Source organism: Gopherus evgoodei, chromosome 3, assembly GCF_007399415.2.
Source record: "Gopherus evgoodei ecotype Sinaloan lineage chromosome 3, rGopEvg1_v1.p, whole genome shotgun sequence".
NCBI lineage: Eukaryota > Metazoa > Chordata > Testudines > Testudinidae > Gopherus > Gopherus evgoodei.
The window spans coordinates 49,657,444-49,682,121 of record NC_044324.1 but is presented as its reverse complement, the minus strand read 5'-3'; the positions used below and the strand labels follow the sequence as shown (position 1 = coordinate 49,682,121).

The 24,678-nt window shown below is 40.1% G+C and overlaps 1 protein-coding gene across 2 annotated transcripts in view; it reads right to left on the bottom strand.

The window, feature by feature from the left end:
* Positions 1–24,678, bottom strand: part of ARHGEF10 (Rho guanine nucleotide exchange factor 10) — a 188,373-nt gene that overhangs the window by 34,852 nt on the left and 128,843 nt on the right. For both annotated transcript variants that reach the window (XM_030555561.1, XM_030555560.1), the window contains 7 exons: positions 20,035–20,150; positions 18,124–18,251; positions 17,826–17,926; positions 14,073–14,194; positions 11,831–11,917; positions 8,791–9,014; positions 7,418–7,575 (listed from right to left, as the gene is read on the bottom strand). In XM_030555561.1, coding sequence (XP_030411421.1) covers positions 7,418–7,575; positions 8,791–9,014; positions 11,831–11,917; positions 14,073–14,194; positions 17,826–17,926; positions 18,124–18,251; positions 20,035–20,150 — 936 coding nt within the window. The remainder of the gene's footprint in view (positions 1–7,417; positions 7,576–8,790; positions 9,015–11,830; positions 11,918–14,072; positions 14,195–17,825; positions 17,927–18,123; positions 18,252–20,034; positions 20,151–24,678) is intronic.

Below are 24,678 nucleotides of genomic sequence, written 5' to 3'. Positions count from 1 at the left end.
GTAGCAAGGAAGATCACCAGCTGATATCTATTACAGATACTAATTTTGTTTTTAAAAAAAGTTTAAAAAACTTTAATCCAACTTGACGTAACAGAATTTGGTTTAGTAGTCAAGCTCTTCAGAGACTCTTCATTTATGTGGATCAAAAATTACTTTCCAAAAGTCATTTTCTATACTGATAGCACAATAGGCCCACGTCTACATTCTGTGAAAATCCAAAACTCAGCATTTCAGTGAGATTTTGGGTATGCAAAAAATGTCGGATTGGGACCTAAATGTTCTTCATGCTATAATGTGTTTGTGCGATGTGCTTGGTTTTCAATATCATTCTCTAATTTTGTGTAACCCACACCTTCTGGGTGTGGTGTTCTGTCCCATCTAGTGGCACTGAGACCACTTAGAGAGAGATTAAGGAGTCTACTCTACAGCCTTAGCTAACAGCCATGTGACTTTTAGCTCATACAGTAGAGGCTCCTGCACTTAGCTCCAGAGGGCCCAGGTTCGATCCCGCCCCGCCGATGACCAGGGTCTATCAGTGTTACATTTGCACCTACAAATAATTATTTTTGAAGTTTTATGCTGCAATAAACTGAGGATACAAGTGGTAGTACTTCCCCTTTAACTAGCTAATTGCACCTGTAAATCAGGTAGGTGGAGCAAAAGACTGATTGCAACCTGGCGTATGGAGTTACACCACCACTCACATTTGGCCCAGCCATCCCTCTGTTCTGATGGAGTGGCAGCTGAGCCAAATGATGCTGTGAACAGGGAATCTACTTTTGTACAGTGGAGTCCACTGAGAACAAGACCCCTGGCATCACCAATTCATGCACTGCATGGGTAAGAGAAGGGAAACTCCCCAGCTGAGGGAGACATGGGTCCCAGTGGATGGGTGGGGATGGACAAGCAGGGACCAGAACAGCATTCCTGGGATGGGGGGACATTTTTCGCCCCATGTAATAGTCTGAAGGCAAACCGTACTATTGTATACTTTAGTTTTATTCTCTGGTTTTGGTACGATACAACAGGATTAAAAAAATTACTTTCCCTGTCAAAATGTCCTTTTACACCTTGCATTCATTCCACTGCCCCACTCCTGATGCCATCAACTGAGCTCAACTTAATATGCACCTTTTGGTCTGGCAACTTCCTGTCTTACTCAGCAGCACCACTGATGATTTCAATAATGCTGCCAGCAAAACCCTGGGAATAGGGTTTGTTAGTTTATTTGTGCAGTGGAGCACAAACATTTTTATATCACGTGGTATATGAACAGTGGCTAGTGATTTATTTAATTTCTTGATGATAGGACAAAGGATTTAAAAGCAAACTGATGTTTGCAAATAACAACACATTTCCCATCATCTGGGGATAACTATTTTAGGGCTCATCCCTGCCTTCCTCTGAATACAGAGTGCATCTTCATATGCCTAGGAAAACCCTCTGCTGCACATGTGAGCACAGTAAACAGTGTTTTCCAGATATGAACCAATATTGCAGATCAAATGGCAGGATTCCAGTCTAATATAAAAAGTCATAGACTTTCTGATTCCAACTTCTTTAAGTCACCTACATAGGTAGCACTGAAAGTACCTGCCTTAGGTAAGTAAATAAGATTAGGTAACTAACTTAATATTTGCAGTATTCAAGGTATTTCCTGCAGGGAAAGGACATACTACCAACACCAGGATAATAGTATTTACCTTTTTCCGTATCACTACTAGTCCATCACCCCTGTACAGCTGATAGTATTTTGTTCAGTCCAGGTTTAAATTTCATAAACAAAGGGGGCTCCTATCACTTCCATTAGGAGTCTATTCCACAGACTGAGAGGTCTCACTGTCAGGAAGTTTGTTATAAATTTAAATTGTCCCATTCCTAATTTCATCCCATTATTTTTATATTCCCCTTTAACTCTGCAAGATAATGCCTCATCCTCCTTGGTGTTAATCCCTTGCAAATATTTGCAGATTGTTATCATGGTGTTACTTAGTGGTTGCTTAGCTAAACTCTTTCATTATTTACTCGTGAGTTAAGATTTCTAGTCTCCGGATGATTGCTGCTATTGTTCTCAGAATTCCACACACTAAGTCAATGTTTTTCTGGCAATGAAGTGCCTGAAACTGAACACAATATTCCAGATGCAACATACCTAAATTGTAGAAAAACTGAGTGTTACTTTCCTGTCCTGAGACATTATGCCTCTGGGAATGCAAGCCAAATGAGCACTGACCTTTTTCTGCTACCATATCTCATAGCTAACACATCTGTGTGCTGTTCAATCACTCCCACATCTCTACTTTCCAAGTTTCCTCTGCCTGCATCCCCATGAATATTTGTGTTCTGCATAATTACCTCACACATGTATTAAGTGTTTTTTGGGGGTTTTTTGGGTTTTTTTCCTGCACAAGTTGGACCGTAATAGTATCTTCTAACCATGCTTCTACTTTCCTTTGTATGGTTTTTTAATACTGGTGTTTATAGCTTCTCTTAGGGTATGGCTACACTTGCACTTCAAAGAGCTGCCGCAGCAGCGCTTTGAAGTTTCAAGTGTGGTCGCAGAGCCAGCGCTGCACGTACTCCACATCCTCTATGGGTGTAGCTTGCAGTGCTGGGAGCCGCGCTCCCAGCGCTGCGGCACTGATTACACTGAGGCTTTACAGCGCTGTATCTTGCAGCGCTCAGGGGGCTGAGCGTGAAAGTTGCAGCGCTGTAAAGCGCCAGTGTAGCCATGGCCTTAGTTTAGGATCATCACTGTTTCTTTAATGGGTTCTTTACTCCTCCCTGACAAGGCCTCAGGCCTGCAGCTGGATCTGCATGAGTGACCTTTGCATTTGCACCCTGTGGAGCCCTGTTGGTTTAAATCATACAGCAGGAATGGGGTTAAAGACTTGACCTAATGCAAATCTCAGCAGTAACCAACTACAAATTCCACCCTTCCCTTCAACTTCCTACTTGGCCATTTATTACAATCTTTGGTTTATAGTCCTTCAGTCTCTTTCCTATCCACTTGAGAATTTTCATACGCAAGTGGATTTAGATTAGTTCTGATGGTAAGTCTGAGACATTGTACCAAATGCTTTATTAAAATAAAATATATTTCATTTACTACTTTTTCTCCATCCACTAATTCTCATTTTGCAATTCTATCAAAAAAATTGATAATGGTTGACTGGCACATGTCATTAGAGGTCATAAGACACTAGGTTGGTGCTATGCTACTTTACAGTGTCCTTTCAACTGCAACAAAAATAATGATACAAAGCCAATACACAAAGTAATAATGCAAATGAGATTAACAATTTTGACCTTTCATTCAATGAGGAAAAGAAAAACTAGAAATGAGAAGCAAGTAAGCATGAATTTCAAAGCAAAATGCAAAACTTTTGCTGAGTGCCTGGTGCATTTATCTCAAATATCCGAAATAACTCAAAGTAACATAGTCAACTTGAAAACCAAGACACTGTAATAGTTTTGCTACCTACTGTTACTATTAACGTGTAGAATTATGACAAATGAAAGAGGAAAAATGTTTCCTCTTTTTCCACCCCTACACCATTCCCAGTCCTCTTGCCCAGCCATTTCCAATTCCCCGCTCCTCACTTTTTGTCCAATCTGACTTTTCCCTCCCCAAACCTTCAATTTCCAGTTAATCCCACTCAGTCCCTGTTCCCACTGGGTCTCTCTCTTATTCCCCAGGTTTCTTGTCTGTCACCCTCACACTCCTTGTCCAAACCTCTGTGCCCAGAGAGTCCCAGTTCTCACCCCTATACCCTGGCAATTCTTCACATCTGTTTTCCCTCCCCCTCCGGTTCCCAGTCTTAGTCTCCTTGCCTAGCTAATACCAATCACCACTCCCCAGGCTCCTTATCTGATCTCAGCCGACTTTCTCCACCCATTGGCTTTCAGACCCTACAATCCATTTCTCCCCCTGGCTCCACATCCCAGTCTCAGCTAGTCCCAATCTCTCCCCAACTCCCAGTCGCCGCTTTCCCCCTCCTCCAGCCTCAAATCCCATATCCTTTTCCTGTTTCACCAGGCTCCCCCAAATACATTCAAATCAGGTAGCTTGCTCCTCTAGCCTGCCTGGGCCCAGCAGGTTCGGGGTCATTGAAAGAACAAGAGAGAGAAAGGCTTTCTGCTCTCAGTTCCACTGCCTTTACTTGGACCTAGTATGGCCCAAAGCAGCCGGGAATTGCTATTCGATGAAAAGTCCTGTGCAGCCCCAGGCATGGATGGAATCTTAAGGGAACTGAACTGATAAGCTCTACCAAGTCTCTACTAAGCATGTGCAAGCTGTGATTTTTCAAAGGCTTATAACTTGGTCAAATTTTGGTGGGTTTTCACCAGGATGGCAAAAGGCACATCCCTGCTATAAATGCCACTCTCTGGCCATATTTCAAGTCTCTGCTCCAAAGTATGGAGGAGCTAAAGCTTTTCAAGAAAGAGTCACAGATATTTTTAACCTGGGCAAAATGATGTATTTTTCCTTAATCTTGTTCTCAGTAATGCCTGAACTGTTTTGGCAGAAAATAAATAAATAAATAAATAATCAGCCTGAATACCCAGCATGTAAAATTTCAGCCTGAACAGCTGAAGTTTGGCAAAGTTATAAGCAACTGAAAACAGGGTCTTATAATGGGAAGTGTCAGGCAACCTTAATAACAAGCAGTGCTACTCACACTGCCTATAAAAATAGCGCTTTGTTATGGGCAGATTCATTTTTTCCCCAGTAACACTACTCACATGTGTAAAATAGGACTGGACTATTAGGACAATGTCCTTTTGTCTGTGTGGCTGTTTCACAAAACCATCAGGAAAATAAACTACAAGAAGTTTGAGGCACAGGTAGTACCTCAAATTACTTATAGCTCACTTTTTGAAATTGATTAGATTTCAAGATCATGTTCCTTTACCTTTGTTCATTACTTACTGCTTTTTAGCTGATTTACAATGAGGAAATAAAAACATTTTGACAAATGCTTGTCTAGTTACATAAAACATTGTTGTCCATACAGAAATATGCAAGTGAGGGAGTTTGGCTGTGAAAATTCCCTAGTGCTCCTCCTCCGCCTCATACACAGTCCCTCAGTTTGCTAAATATGCCTTTTAAATTTCCCTTTAAAGGAACAATTTGGGACAAATCCTGCCCCCCTTCCTACAGCCATAGTGTGTCTCTGGCTGCAGTGCAATGGGTAAAAGTCTTACAGGTGCAAAGAATGGGGGAGGCAGGATTACAGGAATGCAAATGGACATCTGTACACACTGGCCAATTTGAAGCTGTACCAGAGACTCATTTGGGGGCTGGAAATAGAATGAGACAGACCTGGTGGATATGTGACTACACACATCCACCGCCCATTCTGTTTTTTGTGGGAAGGAACAAGGATTGAACCTGCAAAAGCAGCTGCGAAGTGGCTATGCAGCCTGGAAGAAAGATTTTTCCTTCCTTACCCCATGGAATTCCCCAGCGCACTGCCCAATTTCGGTACTTAAAATGTGCACTGGGATTAGCATTTGCCTCTCTCTGAATAGAGGCATGCAGGTAAGAATGTCTTACAGTGTAGCAAGCTGCTTTTATCTAGAAAATATCCAATATTTCACTTTTCAGTCTTGCCCGCTTCTCTTTTAATCTGTATACATCAAATTATTAGCACACTGAACTGATGTATGTGGCTGAAAAATGACACCCAGTACAGAACTAATGGTGACATTTTAATTCTGTGCTGATAAATTACGTGAAATACTTATTAGGCCACATTCTCCATGTCTCTCGTTCCACAGCTCAGAATCATCTGTCTGGTAAAATAGGTCAGTGCTTCATAACAACACTCCTTCAGGGCTGACTGTGTCTGGATAAGCACACTGTGTCTTACACATGACCACAGCAGCAAACTATATGGAAAATCGATGCTAATATGGAAACAAATGACTGGAAAGATTTTTATTAGGCATGGAGAGCTGTAAGAGAAGGCACTGCAAGATGAGTTGGAAATGGCTGCATGTAGATTTTCCATGTCAAAGGTTCAGGTAACTTGAACACAATCCTTGTTAGATAAGTTCTTTATACTGTACAGCACTGGTCTCTGACTAAAGGCATTTTCCTCCCCTTAATTGCCTCTGCAGATGTGGATCCCAGAGAATCCCTGCATCTCTTCTTGCCTACAAACGGGTTCTACTCCCTTTTTTGGTGGAGTGTATCCTTCTTGGAAGAAGCTGTGCGAAGACGATTGTAGTTTTAAATCACTGCTCAAACACACCACATTCTGAGGAGATTGCCAATTCACTCCTTGTCCCCAGCCCTACAGCCATATATAGCAATTGGGATAATCAGAATGATATTGTGTGATGCACCTGAGCATGATCAAGGCCACACCATTGCTCCATCAGGGACAGGTTCTTCCCTCTCTGTGGGTAAGCCTGCAGTAGAAATGCTACAGCACCACAGCGGAAGATGTTCTTCTGTTGCTGTGGTAAATCCACCTCTCCGAGAGGCACTTGCTAGGTTGACAGAAGAATTCTTCCATTGACCAATCAGGGTCTACACCAGGGCTTAGATCAACTTAATTACATTGCACAGGACATGACATTCTTCACAGTCCCTAGCAATGTAGTTAAGTTGACCTAACTGTGTAGTGTAGAGCAGGCCTGACATTTAGTTGGGGGAATATTCTTAAAAGGGCCTGTGGTCTAATGCAGCTCTCCCTGGAGCAAAGTCCAAAAGAGAGCTCAGTGAGGGAGACAAGGAGGGGGCCATTGGGCTGAACATGGTAGTTGGTGGGAAAGAAGCATCCTTCACACCTTTTGTTTTGGATTCCTCACTGCCAAATAAAACCAAACCTTAAAATCTTTTCAAGTGAGAGTAATAAGAAAGGGAGGCCTCTTTGTGAGGAGCATGAGCAATGTATCTAGAGAGGAACTATCCATCCATCTGCACAGTTTAGTTACCATTTCAATTTGGATTTGCTAAAAGAGCTAGCAAAGAGAAACCATTTCCTTTCTCAGATATTGGGAACTAGAATGAAATTAGCATCTATACTGTGTTAAATGCAGTATCTTGATTGTTATCACCTATAGTAAGCTCTCTAGGCAGAGAACAGTCTTTATATGTGTTTTACAGTAGCTAGTACAACTGGGACCTGATCCTGAGTGGGGTCGCTGACAGATGACAATATGCATAATAACAATACTGATATAACAATAATAAATCAGGACTAACAGCCAAACACATACCATTCTTTGGAAAGAACAAAAGCCATAAAAGTCTATTAAAAAAACATTTCAAAAGTAAATGTTTGCATCAAATTGTAGTAACTTCAATTCAGAAGCTGTTCAGGAAAGGAAAAATATACCAGTGGAAATCAGTTTCTGCCAGAATATATTGACACAGGAGTTCCTCAGGATGTTATTACTCTACCTTCTGCTTTTGTGTAGATTGCAATGTTCCCATTAACCAGACCAGCAAACAAGTACTGTGACAGATATGTTAGGCTCATGACAGTTGATTTTTCTGGGGTGAAGAAGTGCTGAAGTCGGACTTTCTTTGAGCCTTGATGACTCTTGTAAATAGAAATGCTACAAAAAAAAAGGGAGAAAAATGTAAAAATGTCTTGTTCAGTTCCTACTATAAAGGTCACAAAAGGCTTTACAGTTATAAAAAGTATTGGGGAAAAATAGGTACTTTATTAGGCTAAAAAATGTAGTTCATCTAGTCATTTTCATTATTATTTTATGCCCAAACAGTAAATTCCTTGCATTAGGGAGACTTCACCTCAGCTGGAGAGACCTTCCTTCTAACAAGACACTGTCCTCTTACAGACCCAGAGCTGTATCTCTCAAGGGCCTGATTCAAAGCCCAGTGAAGTCTTTTCATTGACTTCAGTGAGCTTTGGATCCAGCCCTACCTGACAGAAGAAAGAAGAAAATAGTTCAGTACCAGAAATCAATTTACTTTTAAATTCTTTGTTATGGTACCTATATCCTATCATGATGGGTATGCCAGAAATGATAGGTAAATAGGCATGTCTGGCATGCTCTGCAGTTTACACATGCAGAGAACTAGTCTGATTATGCTTTATTGCTTTCAATTTAGAAAATATACAGCATTTTTTTTAATAGAAAGAGTATTAACTTATTTACACTTGCAGGAAGAGCACACAAATACCCATACTTATTTTCTCAATAGGTACATCCACCAGCCTTTGCTTACCATACCAACAACTTCACATAAATCTATTACTGTTTGCCACTACTGTACAGAGATGACCTAATGAAAAGACTCAGTTCATACATGATAAACAACATCAACGTGTTCTATCTTATTAGCATGAAAAATTTCTATCAAATCCTGCAAATGCAGCATTATAAAAGGTAAATAATTACTTGCTTTTTGTGTTGCTAACAGCACTTCATCATTTTCAAACCCTCCTGATTATTAAAATGATGGAATGATGCAATATCCTTAAAAATCTGTACTTATGTCCTACAGAGATTACATTTAAAGGAATTAATCCTTTTTCTTCAGAGATATTTGTTAGTCTCTATGGTTTTTATCCCGTGTATGATAAGTTTTTAAAAAATTTTGAGTCGAGGTTAATTTTTATTACATGTATGTTGTTACTGGGTTATGTGATAGGATCTTGGGACAACTGATGGGTCCGTTTACTCATAGGTGTCATTTTAATATGATTTTCTGAGGTGCCCGTAGCATTGGATGGATAATCTTTTATTGCAGAGTAATAAACAAACAAATAAGTAAATTATATGCACTATGTTGAAATTGACCATCACCTTCCTTCCTCCATGCCCAGGCAGACAGTAGGCACTTTTAAGGTTTTTGTAGCCATATTTTCAGACTCTGGAGCCACATTTAACTCTTTCTGTTTCTCTTCCTCTGGAATGTAGACCATGCAGAGAATGCGTGATTCCACATTGAAGCACTCGATAACCTTGGGGCTGGAGTTTTGAAATGAAACAATTGCAATTTGGCCCATTTGATTAGTGCAACTGCCAATCTGAATTAGAGAGTGACGAGAAAGGAAAAGATTAACATCCTTGCATGGCAAGATCACAGTTAACCATGATAAACACATGGCAAACTAATTAAAAGACAGCTTCTCAGCTTCAAGCACTTAAAGGAGCTTTCATTTATTAAGTTAGCACACAAAAAAGTTACAAGAAAATCATTAAACAACAACCATAATATAGTTTAAAATATAGCAAAAGAACATGAAATTGGTTTTCCCAGCACACTTGTATACACAGTTCTGACCTTTCTGTTTCTAAAGGAAGCTTACTGTGTACCCTTTTGAGACGTGTGTATACATAATGCAATGTAATTCAAATATAACACATAACATTAGTATGATAAAATGCTTCTGGAACTAAAGTTTTAGAAAGCTTCACTATAAACCCTAGAGCTGGAAGTTTAAGGCTTATTATTTTCTGTAATTTGAGGCCCTGAAACAAGTACTGTACCCCAGTGGAGAGGATTACCAGCTCCCCATGGTATTAACTGTCCATTTCTATCCCTGTCGGTTCAGGAGGTATTGGACCCTAAATATCTCACTGTACAAAGACCAAATATTGCCAGCTCTGCACTTCATACCAGTGTGCATTAGGGAGGTGGGAAGGCTGGGAGAACTTCCACTTTAGGGAAAAGAAAGAAATGTGTACATAGGAATACTTTAAATATTTGTAAGAGAAGAGAACATTCCGGTGTGGTATAAAGATTTTATTGGCATAAGTTTGAGATGACTGTATTCATAATTAGCAAAGCCAGGAGTGAGTTACACAGGACATCTCAAATCAGACCTTTGAAAACAGTATTTCCACCTTTTGCTTCTACTGCTGGAAGTTGCCAAAACATCAGCCTCTAAAAAAGTGACAACATGATGAGATAACTGGCTCTGTGGATGAGGGGAAAGCAGTGGACGTGTCATTTTTTTACTTTAGCAAAGCTTTTGATACGGTTTCTCACAGTATTCTTGCCAGCAAGTTAAAGAAGTGTGGGCTGGATGAATGGACTATTAGGTGGATAGAAAGCTGGCTAGATTGTCAGGCTCAATGAGTAGTGATCAATGGCTCCACGTCTAGCTGGCAGCTGGTATCAAGCGGAGTGCCCCAAGGGTCGGTTCTGGGGCCAGTTTTGTTCAATATCTTCATTAATGATCTGGAGGATGGCATGGATTGCACCCTCAGCAAGTATGCAGATGACACTAAACTGGGAGGAGTGGTAGATATGCTTGAGGGTAGGGATAGGATACAGAGGGACCTAGACAAATTAGAGGATTGGGCCAAAAGAAATCTGATGAGGTTCAACAAGGACAAGTGCAGAGTCCTGCACTTAGGACGGAAGAATCCCATGCACTGCTACAGACTAGGGACCGAATGGCTAGACAGCAGTTCTGCAGAAAAGGACCTATGGGTTACAGTGGACGAGATGCTGGGGGATAGCTCAGTGGTTTGAGTATTGGCCTGCTAAACCCAGTTTTATGAGTTCAATCCAGGAGGGGGCCATTTAGGGATCTGGGGCAAAATCAGTACTTGGTCCTGCTAGTGAAGGCAGGGGGCTGGACTTGATGACCTTTCAAGGTCCCTTTCAGTTCCAGGAGATAGGATATCTCCATAAATTTAAATATGAGTCAACAGTGTGCCCTTGTTGCCAAGAAGGCTAACAGCATTTTGGGCTGTATAAATAGGGGCATTGCTAGCAGATCGAGGGACTTGATCATTCCCCTCTATTCAACATTCGTGAGGCCTCATCTGGAGTACTGTGTCCAGTTTTGGGCCCCACACTATAAGAAGCATGTGGAAAAATTGGAAAGAGTCCAGCGGAGGGCAACAAAAATGATTAGGGGGCTGGAGCACATGACTTATGAGGAGAGGCTGAGGAAACTGGGATTATTTAGTCTGCAGAAGAGAAGAATGAGGGGGGATTTGATAGCTGCTTTCAACTACCTGAAAAGGGGTTCCAAAGAGGACGGATCTCGACTGTTCTCAGCGGTACCAGATGACAGGACAAGAAGTAATGGTCTCAAGTTGCAGTGGGGGGAGTTTAGGCAGGATATTAGGAAAAACTTTTTCACTAGGAGCGTGGGAGAAGCACTGGAATGGGTTACCTAGGGAGGTGGTGGAATTTCCTTCCTTAGAGGTTTTTAAGGTCAGGCTTGACAAAGCCCTGGCTGGGATGATTTAGTTGGGGTTAGTCCTGCTTTGAGCAGGGAGTTGGACTAGATGACCTCCTGAGGTCCCTTCCAACCCTGATATTCTATGATTATGTATGGAAAAGCTGTTAAAATTGGTAGAGGTTTTAAAAAATCCAGTAGTTATACTTTTTGGCTTGTAGGTATGTCTTTACAATTGACTTCATAATATTATGCCAGCATAGTTTTACATCTAGAGGATATAAAAAATAGTCCCAATGGAATTTTTAAAAACTCTTTAAAACATTTCTAAATTATTGAATGGATGATGGTATGTTATGGTCTCATATGTGGTTTTATTGCAACTCATTTGAGATCAGCTGCATGGCTCACTTGTGGCTATGCTTAGTTCTAGGGAATTTCTAACAAACCATGCCACCAAAATAATTTGTACATGTGGATGCTCTCTCTCTCTCTCTCTCTCTCTCACACACACACACACACACACACACACGCACAGAGTTATGAGGACAAAACTACTGGATTTCATTTGTAGTATTTAGCTATTCAGAATGTGCATGCATATCAAATCCATGTATTGTGGCTTCTTACAGAAAAATAAGAAAGAAAGATTGAAGAAGAAAAAAAAAATCATCCCTCACTTGATGTTTGAAGACTTAACTTACCCACAGAAAACCATGCTCCATGGAACAGGAATCTGACTCAGTTTCGCTACAGAGGTAAGGGTCAGGATTATAAGTAGCACATTCAATCTTGAAAGAAAGAATGAAAAAATACTAATATTTACAATGAAGCAGATACATCTGTCCTTTCTGAAGGCCCCATGTCAACTAAGCATTTTAAACACACATTTAAATTCATCCTAATTCAGCAAAGCACTTAAGCAGCATACTAAATGCTTTGCAGAATTGGGACCCTAAGAGGAGTAATTGATTTACATTCTCAGCTCACCACCACTGGAATTGCTCTTTAAAGTTTAGATATACATTTGAAAATGCATTTAATTAATCCAAACTAACATTTACACACATCACATCACATCATATTCAATTAAGTAAAAATGTATTTTCTGAAGGCATTAAATAAGAAATTATGCTTTTAGGTAAATAGTCTCCATCTGAAATGTTCACTAATTGATCTTCTCTCTAATAAAGAAAAAGTTGTGGAGTCTGCTATTGCTGTGCAATGTGAGAGGAAAACACAAGCTAAAATTGGAGAATTTAAAAACTAAGAAATAAGGTTATTTTAAAACTCATTCATATACAGCACTATTTACTCACTAAGGAAACGTGAGTGCATAAATTAGCCTCCTTAAAATCCTACCTTAGGTACATATGTAAACAAGTTGATTTTAAAAACTGCAGAGCACCCAGCAACCACCTCTGAAGTCAACAGTTGTTGCTGAGTGCTCGGCACTTTTGAAAATAAGGTCACCTATTCTAGGTGTCCACCTCAGGATTTATGGATAGTTTTCTCAAAGGCAAGCTTTATTATCTGCCTTCTCCATCAAACCAACATCTGTCTACATGGTAGCCCATTAAAAAAAGAGTAGAAGGTGGCCACTGAGAGATCAAAGAAAACAAGAGCTCTCCAAGACCAGTTTAGCACATTGCTCGCTGATACTTGCTGAAATAGCAAACCCCAGTAAAGTGTATTCTAGTTGCTGTGATGGCCACATCCATTGTTGGTGAAAGAGATGGAATTCGAGGTTTGGACATCTCTTGGGCTGCTTTTTGTGTCTTTATTCATGACTTGGTCAAAAAGGTTTCCATAATTAAAATAGTGGCCCTCTAGCCCCTAATTTGGCAGGATTGTAAGATCAGGGTCTTTGATAGGAAATCTGTTTTAAAGGAACAGAATCCATGTATGATAAAACAGTATGCATAGCACAGCGAAGGATGATAGGCAAGGCCACCAGGCTCTCAGCACAGTCTGATATGGGGCTCCTGTGGCCTGCCATATGCTGGGGCCCTACTTCCACACAGCAACAGCAGAGAGCCAGTCCCACTGCAGAGACACAAGATAATAGCAAAGTGGCTCCACCAAGAAGTGGCCAGGCCTCCCCATGCTATTCTCAAGAGTGACAGCAGCCCCCCCTGCACCCTTGGGAACAACAGGAATGTTGGTAGAACAGCTCCCTCCTCCTGTCAATGGTGGCATGGGTAGTGCCCCCTAGAGTAGTGAGTCTTAGAGTTAACTCCCCCTTTGAGATGCTTAGAGAAATTAACACGTCTCAGACCTATTGTTTCAGGCTCTCTGCAGACTCAGACAGACGTCACTGCAAGCATTACATAAAGTTACACTTCCAAGCTTTTCTTTGCAACTATGAGGGCTAGACACTTTCCTATTTATTTTAAGTAAGTTGAGATTCTATTGTAATCACATGATCCCAGCAGCTAGGTCTCAATTTACATTTTAAAATTAAATTTGATTACCATTCAGTAGGCTCTCAGTCAAAAACTATTCAATATAGCTAGAGTACACTGTTTTATGGGACCCAAACATACATGGTTTTATGGGAAACTGGAGGTTTTACCATGGATTTTGGTTACTATAAATTGTGGTTCTGCTCTGAAAAGGGACACTGTAAATATGACATCATGGGGTGGTTCATGTTTAATATCTCAATTAATAAAAATAAACTGATCACATTTGATTTATAGTCACTAAAGTCAACAGCAGATATGAGTTTGAACAGACTTCAGGAAAGATCCATTAAGCACAGGTATCACTTTTAGATCACTTTTTAAAGTAAAACTGCATTTTCACATAAGAACCCTGGGATACATTAGCAGAAGCTTGTAGAAGCAAGCCTGAATCAAACCAAACAAATGTATTCCTAAGATGTGATTGTATGTTATACAAATGAGCTCACACGTATTACTTAAGATACCCAACACTATTCACCTTAAATTCCTGTTGTTTGGCCACCATTACTGGCATGTGTCTAACAAGGAGAGGATGCTTCTCTCTTTTGATGTGATTCCCATCATCTTCTACACAAAACCACCCCAGGAGGTTCTCCTCTGCTGTAATGGTAAAAAGTAAAAATACCCCACAGTGCTTTCACTTAACAGTTGCTAACATCTCACTAAAAATATAGATAAAACAAACTGTTCTACCAATCTTTTAATCCCAAACAGCCTCAGTTTATGAAAGAACAACATTTGTTATTACATCTGTATTGGGGGGGGGTATGTGACAGATGTAAAACAACACACTAATATTTAAATCTGGAATGAACTATCTACCACTCTTTAATTTCATTAAATTCAAAGTCAAAATGATCTGGACAAATTGGAGAAATGGTCTGAAGTAAATAGGGGTGAAATTGAATAAGGACAAATGAAAAGTACTCTATTTAGGAAGGAATAATCAGTTGCATACATACAAAATTTGAAATGACTGTCTAGGCAGGAGTACTGCGGAAAGGTATCATCTGGGGGTCACAGTGGACCATAAGCTAAATGAGTCAACGTGCAAAAAAAAGCAGACATCTTTCTGGGATGTATTAGCAGGAGTGTTGTAAGCAAGACATGAGAAGTAATTCTTCCACTCTACTTCATGCTGATTAGGCCTCAACTAGATTACTGTATCCAGCTCTGGATGCCACATTTCAGGAAAGATGTGAACAAACTGGAGAAAGTCCAGAGAAGAGCAACAAAACTGATTAAAGGTCTAGAAAACATGACTTATGAGGGCAGATTGAAAAAATTGAGTTTGTTTAGTTTGGAGAAGAGAAGACTGAGAGGGGACATGATAACAGTTTTCAAGTACAAAAAAGGTTGTTACAAAGAGGAGGGGGGAAAACTGTTCTTCTTAACCTCTGAGGAAAGGACGAGAAGCAAGGGACTTACACTGAAGCAAACGAGGTTTAGGTTAGACATTAGGAAAAACTTCCTGTCAGGGCGGTTAAGCACTGGAATAAATTGCCTAGGGAGATTGTGGAATCTCCATCATTGCCAATTTTTAAGGGAAGATTAGATAAACACCTGTCAGGAATGGTCTAGATCAGTGGCCTCCAACCTTTTTACACCCAAGATCACTTTTTTGAATCTAAGGGCAACCCAAGATCTACCCTACCCCTTCCCCAAAGCCCCACCCACTCGCTCCATCCCTCCTTCTCTCCACTGCTCGCTCTCCCCAACCCTCACTCACTTCCACCGGGCTGGGGCAGGGGGTTGGGGTTTGGGATGGGGTGCCTGCTTTGGGCTGGTGCCGAGGGGTTTGCAGTGTGGGAGGGGGCTCTGGGCTAAACCTGGGGCAGAGGGTGAGGGGTACAGGAGGGGGTGAGGAGTGCAAGCTTGAGGAAGGAGTTGGGATGCAGGAGGGCGCTCTGGACTAGGGCAGGGGGTTGAGGTGCAGGAGGAGGTGCAGGGTGTGGGCTCTGGGAGGGAGTTTGGGTGCAGGAGGAGGCTCTGGGCTGGGACAGAGTGTTGGAGTGTAGGAGAGGGTATAGGGTGCTGGCGCTGGGAGGGGGATCAGGGCTGGGGCAGGGGGTTGGGTACAGGGTGTCGGCTCTGGGAGGGGGCTCATGGTGGGGCTTGGGGTGAAGGAGGGGATTTGTGGTGCAGGAGGGAGTATGGGTGCTGGTTCTGAGAAGGGGGTCAGGGATGGGGGTTGGGGTGTGGCCTTCTACTGGCCAGAACTTACCTCCAGTGGCTCCCAGTCGGTGGCAGGCGCAAGGCTAAGGAAGGTTCCCTGCCGACCTGGGCCCCACGCTGCTCCAGGAAGGGGCCAACGTGCCCCTGCAGCCCGTGGTGGGGGACACGTGGCTCTGCACATTGCCCCTCTCTGCAAGAACCACCCCTGCAACTCACCCAGCCAGTGGAGCTGCAAGGGTGGTGCTTGCAGGCAGGAGCAGCACACAGAGGAAGACCCCCGCCCCTCCACCCCCGGGGCTGCGCTGGCTGCTTCTGGGAGCGGCGTGGGGCTGGAGTAGGCAGGGAGTCTGCTTCGGCGTCAGCCCTGCTGCGCCACTGGAGATTGCAATCAACTGGGAGATTTTTTAGTATTGACCAGTTGATCGCAAATCGACAGGTTGGTTACCACTGGTCTAGACAATACTTATTCCTGCCAGGAGTGCAGGGACTGGACTAGATGACCTCTCGAGGTCCCTTCCAGTCCTATGATTCTATGATTATTTAGGCTTACGCTTGGAAGGATTAGATTTTTATCGGTAAGTGTCAGTAAACATCAATTTTACCATACACATGCAAATCGATCACAAATATTTCATTGTAAATAATCAAGATTACAGATTGGCAAAGTAAGAAAAATGTTGCTTGAGAATGTATTCAAGTTCAATTTAAGTCTTTTAACTTTGTAAATTTTGCATGTGATGTTGACAATTTTTTTAATGGTTATAAAGCTTTAACTTTCTGAATCTCAATGTCTACTGTCATTAAACTATTATTTGACACTCCCAATTGTCTGGCCCCATAATTTCCCACAATTCTGAACATTTAAATCAATAATAATAGAAGAAAATGCTTAAAACCTATAAATTTACACAACTGTGAAAATTTAAAAATTGATAAAGAAGTGCATAAAAATAAACACTGATATTCTCCATCAAATTATAAAAAAATAAAAATCTAAGACTGCCAAATCTACCTGTGCTTGAGATAGCTCTGGTGAGTTATAATCAGTGATCCAACATTTTCAAATAATTAGTCATTTTAGATTTCTCAAAGTAGGCACTCAGAAATTGAGCTAACTCAAAAAGAGCTTATGTTCAGGAACTGCTGAGCACCTGCTCTCTGCTAATCAGGCTGTCCAAAGGCAACTCAAGTCAGGCATCCAAAATCACTAGTCACTTTTGAAAATGTAGGCCAATGCATGGAAAACTGTTACAACAATGCAGTAGAGTGCATGCTAGCATATCCTTTTAAATTGTTTATAAAAGGACACTTGGGAATCTAATTATTTCAGCAATGGCAAAAAACATTTGCCTTCATTGAGAATTAGATACGCCACAAGTTTGATGTCTAAAAACAAATCTATTTTTAAGTTGTTCACATGCACAACTGTCTGTTATTTTAAAAGGACATATATATATTTAATCCTGCCTTAGCATGGGGGGATGGATTACATGATATCTTGAGGTCCCTTCCAGCCCTACATTTCTATGAGTCTATTTGCAAGGTTTTCTTCATGCTTAAAAAACTAAAAAAAAAAGTTCCAATTTTGATGTAACTTCCCAAATACAATTGACTCTTGGGATAAAACTAATAATGAGAAATTCCACCCCAAAAAGAATATTTTGAAAATGTGTTGAGAACTGGTCTGAAAACAGTTTTAGATTGGAATGACTCTTCTAATCTCTCTGCACATGGTTGTGTTGTCATTCAATCTGACAGACTAGTTAGCATCTCAAGTTGGTAAAAATTATCTCAAACTTTGTTAGCATGCTGTGCTAATTACAGTTATAAGTTATGAACTTCCTCTCTCTTTTTAAAGCATCTTTAACCTTTAGTGATATACACTTATTTCTATATACTGTAACTAGATTTCCAACTTCTACAGGAAGTCTTTCCATAAATAAAAATAATCTTCAAACACACATTATATTGTAACCTAAAAACTATCTACAGAAAGAGTTAACATTCTCTCAACTTGATACAGTGTTTCAGTTAGCTTAAGGCAACTAAGTCTTACCAAGGGCAAGCTTAGCCATTTGTAAATTGGTGATCCAAGACTGTTTGATAGCAGGAGTAAATGTATTGAACACTGCAGTAAAGAAAGTTGGTCGCCCAGACCTGTGAGACATTAAAGAAATAATCATCACTTTTCTATAAACTTTCTAAAAATGAAATGAAACATCTTGTTCTAACAAGTACAGCACATAGGGCTAGGAATGCTCAGGGCTAGGAATGCTGAGGAACACAATCAGCTCTTATTCCTTTCGCATGCATACACACACTTAGAAAGTTTTAGATTTACAATTTCTACTGACTTGTCCTGCTTCCCTGGAAGCTGCAGCTGAATTCTGCAGCGATCAGCAGCTCTGATTTCATCTTCTTTTTTCAATATAAGTTTTTGTAAACCTGATGTCCAGTCATGGGCCACTGACTGGTTTAAGTTCTGCAAGATTAAAAGAAAAGGTATCCATGTACAATATTAACACATTCTCCTTTAAGCTAACTCTGCCACTAGGCATGGGTGAAATATTCACAATGAACAATTTATTAATGGATGCATTAATCTTTTTTCTCTGCACACATTGCACATGAATAATTTACACAGATTTGTTAATACCATTCAAAATTATTTGACAAATGTTTATGTCAACTTGTTTCATCTGATGATGGACTTTCAAACAGTTTATTCATCCAGCTATACTTGTAATATAGCAGAATGTATTCAGAAACATCTGATGGAATAAAAAGTATTAATTTGCTTCAGCCATATTCAGGTCCCTTTAATTACCTTTCACTGAACATTTATACGAGCCAATTTTTGTTTTGTAAACTTTTTGTAGAAAAAAGAGTTCAAATCCTTGGGAAAATACCACATTTGCTCAAATATTCAAACCAGAGGTACTTGTTTAACCATCTTGAAAGTTCTCTGTGGGGTTGGGAGTTATCTAGTCAGATAGCAGAGACAATCCCATGTAATTTAGGTGATCCGTCACCTTGCAGGAATATATGATACACTCAAAGCAATAATGATGGTGAGCAGTTCATACGCTGAAGTAGGTTAATTCCAAATAGCTAAGAAATGTATATAAATCAAAACTTCTATCACAAAGAGAGAGGCCTTATTCTTCAAATAAATATGAACAGTTCACTCATTACCACCTGCAAGTACTGCTTATGTATTCAATATTCAAAATTGGTGCTTCTATGACTGGCTATGTAAGAGGCATGGTATTGTATGCTCCTGGCTAGTTTCCAGTCTGAATATTCACAATAATGCACCTGAAATTCACTTTCTGTAAATATTTTCCAATATTCACTTAAAAATAATTGTTTCAGTGAAAATTCTTAACAGTATATTTGCAGTGTTGCCAACACCTGCAATGTTATCACAACTCTTGTGATATTTTAGGTTTTACTCAATGCTCCAATCCTGGAGACAAGAGATTATGTAAGAATTTCAGCTTGCATTTACCAAAAAATTAAGTTTCCAGCCGCCATGCTTGCAAAGAAAAGCTTGATAATGTGCCCAAATACATCCTAAAGGCTCAAAATCCAGAAGGTGAATTAAAAAACCCTATTTGTAAAATGTATAGATTTTTAAGCCAATCGCATGATTTTGGGGGCCTGACTCATGATTTTTGAACATTCGGGGTTAGTAATAGTACAACTGTTTGCTGGAATATATGCTGAAAAGAACACAAATGTGGTGTGAACACAGCTTAAGCAAATTAGTGTAAAAATAAAAAAAAATATTCGTGAGTATTTATTTTTATAGTATTCACCAATTTTAACTACTGTACCATCACAAAAAGATGGGGACTAGGTATTTGGGGCGGGTGTTACGATCCTTAGCCAGATATGATAAAGCAGCAGTATAAAACAATCTTCCCACCACTACATGGCCCAATTCTAAGAAAGCATTTTTCTTAGGAATTGAAATGTAATTCTGTATCCATATTAGCTTAGCAGTGACTGGGCAAATGCAGACACTTTTTACCCACCCACACATTAAAAATAACAGAGAAAAACAAGATTAGAAAGCGAGCTGTAATCTATTTATAACTCTAAACATTTAACAGTAAATCAATTACTGGAGTTAAAAATGATTATACACTCTCCAGGGAGAATTAAAGAACGCCGTACAGAGCTCTCAGGAAGGACTGATTGATTCTACAGCTTTAGGACTGGACGTGTATTTTGAAAATAAGTCAGGCTTTGGTTGTTACCTGATAGTTTCCTTTAAGACTGCATATCAGTTGACTAATTTGACTGACTACATTCAAATCATGTAAAAGATTCTGCAAATCATGGTACAGTTGTCCTGGTCCCATATAAAGTTTGTCTGAAATACATAAAAATATGTGTTATAATCAACAAAATATCCAATTCTGCAGCCAAAGAAAAGCATCACTGAAAGGTGAAGGTGAGAAATATTAACCTACAAGGTGCTGGTGTTTAATTCTGTATACAGGCCAGGCTAATCAGGGCTAGCCTTGCTCCTTCTCATACACAAAAAATAGACAAGTGTCTGGATATGCAGAGACACCGAGGATGGGATTCACAAGGGGGACTCAGGCACTCCAACGCACAGCACACAATGTCCAATCCACAGATGTGGAAAAATTGCCAAGGGGTTAAAAAACACCAAAATAAAACAAGCCCGAATAAATAAGTAGAGAGCGACCACAGCATCTCCAGTTACATCTTCTTAGCATACGCACAACATGCCACAGGTGGCACATCATCATGATTCATCACTGAATTTGGTCTACTGAGTGGATCATTAGCTTCCCTGGCCCAGGCCAGGTACTGACAAGGAGTGAGACAGGAACACTGATCCAAGCCCCCGGCTCCACTTACTTAACTTTGGAATCCATTATTGTGAGCAACCATGAGAATTCCCTGGATACTTTGATTAAGTATATAATCAGCTATATGAATGCAACTGCTCTGAACAACTAGACACACCATCCCTTTCCCCATAGATATTATGTGGGTTCAGGCCATAGCTGTAATTATTTTATTTAACATACATTATTATTTAACATATATTTATTATCTACTTATTTAACCATAGATGTTGTCTGACGCCTTAGAAAATATAAAGCACAAGCCCCAAGTAGATCACTATAGACTTTATTGTGCAATCAGTTTTTAAGATGAATTCCACCACTTGACTGATGGAAAACTCAGTGTTATAGTCCCAAAACATTTCAAATGATTTTTTTGCTTAATGATTTACCAGTAACATGGATTCATTTATTAGAGAAGAAGATTTTTGTGTAATGCCTTTGAGCATCAAATAGGGAACTGTTGAATTTACCTTGATTTATGCAACTACAGAATGGATGAAACTTTCATCCGGTGTTCTTTTCCCTGTGCTGCATGTTAATGATAAGTACAATGTAGTCTGTCTTAACCTCACAGTCAAGTCAGCATGTAAGAAAGAAAGTGTAAGTTTAATTTATTAAATAAAATTCAAACAATTAATTCCCAAATAGAAACTGAGAAGAGGAAGATTTATATCTGATGTTATCTTTTTACAATTTGCTTTGTACATGAGAAATAACTGAATTAATGCACTTCAACTTCCACTAACTCTCCTTCTAGAAAAAGCAGCATTTGAAATTCCTAAACAGTTCTTTCCCCATCCTCTTCTTTTGTCTTTCTATTCTCTTACATTTTGGCTAATCAATGTCCATAACAGTTGTCATTTTTTTTATTAAGGGCCAGAGTTTGCCGTTCTTATTCCTATATAGCTGTTGATTTCAGCAGGGCTACTCACAAAGTAAAGTACTATGCAATGTGAACAACAGACTGGCAAACTCTAACCCCAAACAGTGAGAATGTGCTGAATGCTGTACAAAGCACAAAATGAGACAACCTCTACCCCTACAATGCTTACAATGCAAAGACTAAGGGTGTAAACTGAATTTTAGCCTGCTCCCAGGTAGTCAGTAATTTAACCGAGGAATTTGTGATGGATCACATTTACTTTCCTGTCTTATTTTTGACTTTCTCCATTTCCCTAATGTTCATGTGTATTTGCAACCTACTCTGATCAGTAAGTAGGTATGGACATAAACCAAACACCCATGAAATTTGCTGAAGCTCAATTCTGCACCTGGATACAGTCTAAACTTCATAGACAGATCTACATAGTAGGTTAAACCAGATCAAATTTCTTCAGAATGCTGGGAGTTTCAAATCCAAATGCAAACCTAACCACTCAGGTTCACTTATCTCTAGTAGGAAACAGACTAGCAGCCTGCCATCTCCATGGTTTGTAAATTTATTATATAATGGGTCAAAACATGAGTCTGTGCTAAAAGGGACACCTTCCTGTAGATTAGGCCCACTGACCCATCATCACTGATGAGGCAGCTGCAGACAAAGATAAGCTATAAGTTAATAGATAATATATGGAAATATTTTGTAAGATAATTTGTCTTCATTTAAAACACCTAATATAGGTAAATATCTTAATAAAAAACGTTAAAATGTAATTAAAAAAAAACACTACAACAGCTAGTTTATAAACTATACCAGATTTGTTTCCAATATATTCCTAATTACATTTAGTATAATTAATACATGAGTTGACATCTAGTAACCATAATCCACTTGTGCTAGTATTTATAAAAGTATAGCTATTCAATTGCAAATATTTAAATTTAAATTTTAAATATAGGAGCTAAGTTTATGAAGTTTCTCTTGTCGTGTGCAAAGCTATATCAGTTGTAAATCTGATGCCATTTTCTGCAACTTCATGAGGGAGGAGATAACTGATGAGTTGCAAATGACTATGCCTCTTCTCCTCATGATAATTTTATCCTATTCATATTCTTATATCACTCTAACCACTGTAGCTAACGGACACCTGCCAGAAGTGCAATTAAGGGATGTGACTAGCATATGCCAAATGTGGTTTTCATTCAGTCCTTTCTGTGTGGGTTGTTCATTTTATTATTTAATTTTTAAATGTCTGCAGCACCATGTTTTATTTTATGACTGAAGGCAAGCTCAGAGAACAGCCCCGTATACATGGTATGGGAAGGAGTGAGGTTTGAAGCTTTTTTTTGATTCTGCAGGCGTTTTGTCCACAGCCTTAGAGGGGGCCCCCAGTAAAGTTCTGTTTCCTACACAGATGAGCTTTACCCTTGCAGTGGACAGCTGCACTGTGCCTGAGGAGCACAGCTGTTGACCTGGGTCCTCCTCCTGGAGCTTCAGATCATGTTACAGATCTCCTAGCCCCAGACCACTGAATGCCTTGAAGATAAGGACAGAGAGCTCGATTCTGACTCAATAATTGTCATCTCAGTCCATTTTCTCCATATCATGCATGTTTTATAGTCTTTTAATAATACTTCAAAACAAATAGATGTAATAAAAGTATCAAACCAAAAATCAGTTAACGGGGTTTGAGAGTGCATAAAGCAGAACAATTAAATGAAAGCCATTTTATGCTCGTTCATTAAACATCAAAAGTTTTACAACAAAAAAGAAAAAACTAATAGGCAAATGGTAGGAGTGAGACGCAAATGCTTTAAGTAAGGAGAACAAATAATAGCTTCAGAATATTTGTTCATCTTCTGCTATTCCTAAGCACCTCGGGCCAAATTCAGAGGAAATGAAAATGATAGTGTAAGTCTTTATTAAGGCCAGATCCAAAGTCCATGGTACTCAATGGGAGTATTGGCTTTGGATGGGTCCTTAGTAAGCATATATTGTGGAAGGGAACATAAAGCCGTGTAAGCAGGTGTAAGTTACATGCCGATGGGACTACAAAGGAGGTGCTTTTCCTGTTACAATCTCTGCCCTCTGCCTCAAAATGAAATTTTATTCCCAAATAGTGGGTTGTAATTCACATGAACACTTACGTTATCTCTGAATTTGATCCCCCACAGGGTTATCCACAACAAGGTAAGAAGTTCTGAAATAGGAATGGCTTTGCCTGTACTGTGTACTGAGAGGTGGCTAACAGCATGTTCATTAACTCTTGGTAGTTGATGTGCTCTCCAGCACAACTTTATTTTCCCACTGAAGTCAAGGCCTAAATGGGTTTGTCTATATTTCAAGCTGGAGATGTAAATTCCAGCTTGGGGAGGCATACCTGCTCTAGCTTGGACCGAGCCAGCATGCCAAAAATAGAGCATAGCCAGGGCGGCATGAACAGCAGGAAGGACTAGCCACCCTGAGAACATAACTATGGTCTCAGACAAGATCATACATGGGGCAGCTAGTCCCTCCCGCCACTCACACTGCTGTGGCTACACTTCTGTTTCTAGGACAATAGCTCAATCGGAGCTAATGTGGGTACATTCCCTTGAGCTGGAATTTACACCACCAGCTCAAAGGGTAGATGTACCCAATGAACGCAGAAGAGGCAAGGATCTGTAAACAGCCTGGCTCTTCTGGACAAGGATGTGCATGGGGAGAAAGCTGCAGCAGACTATATCCAGTACTCCAAACTATGGGCTACAGCGGCAGGCTGGGCAAGTGCTCTGCACCCTGCCTACACATTAAGGGTGACGTCTTGGCCCCATTGAAGTTAAAGGCAGTTTTGCCATTGACTTCAACAGGGCCAGGATTTGACCCTAAGGGTATGTCTAGACTTGGAGCTAGAGGTGTGATTCTCTGCTTGAGGAGACATGCTCATATTTGCTCTCATCTAATTACAGTGCTAAAATAGAGTGTAGCCCCAGCAGCAGGGGCTATGTGCATGATTATGTGCTCATCAGAGACACTGGGTATATACTCAGGATGAGTAGCCCCTTCCTCCACTCACACTGCCATTGCTATACTCTATTTTTTAGCACACTAGCTTGATCAGAGCTAGCATGTGTATGTCTCCCAAATGGGGGATTACA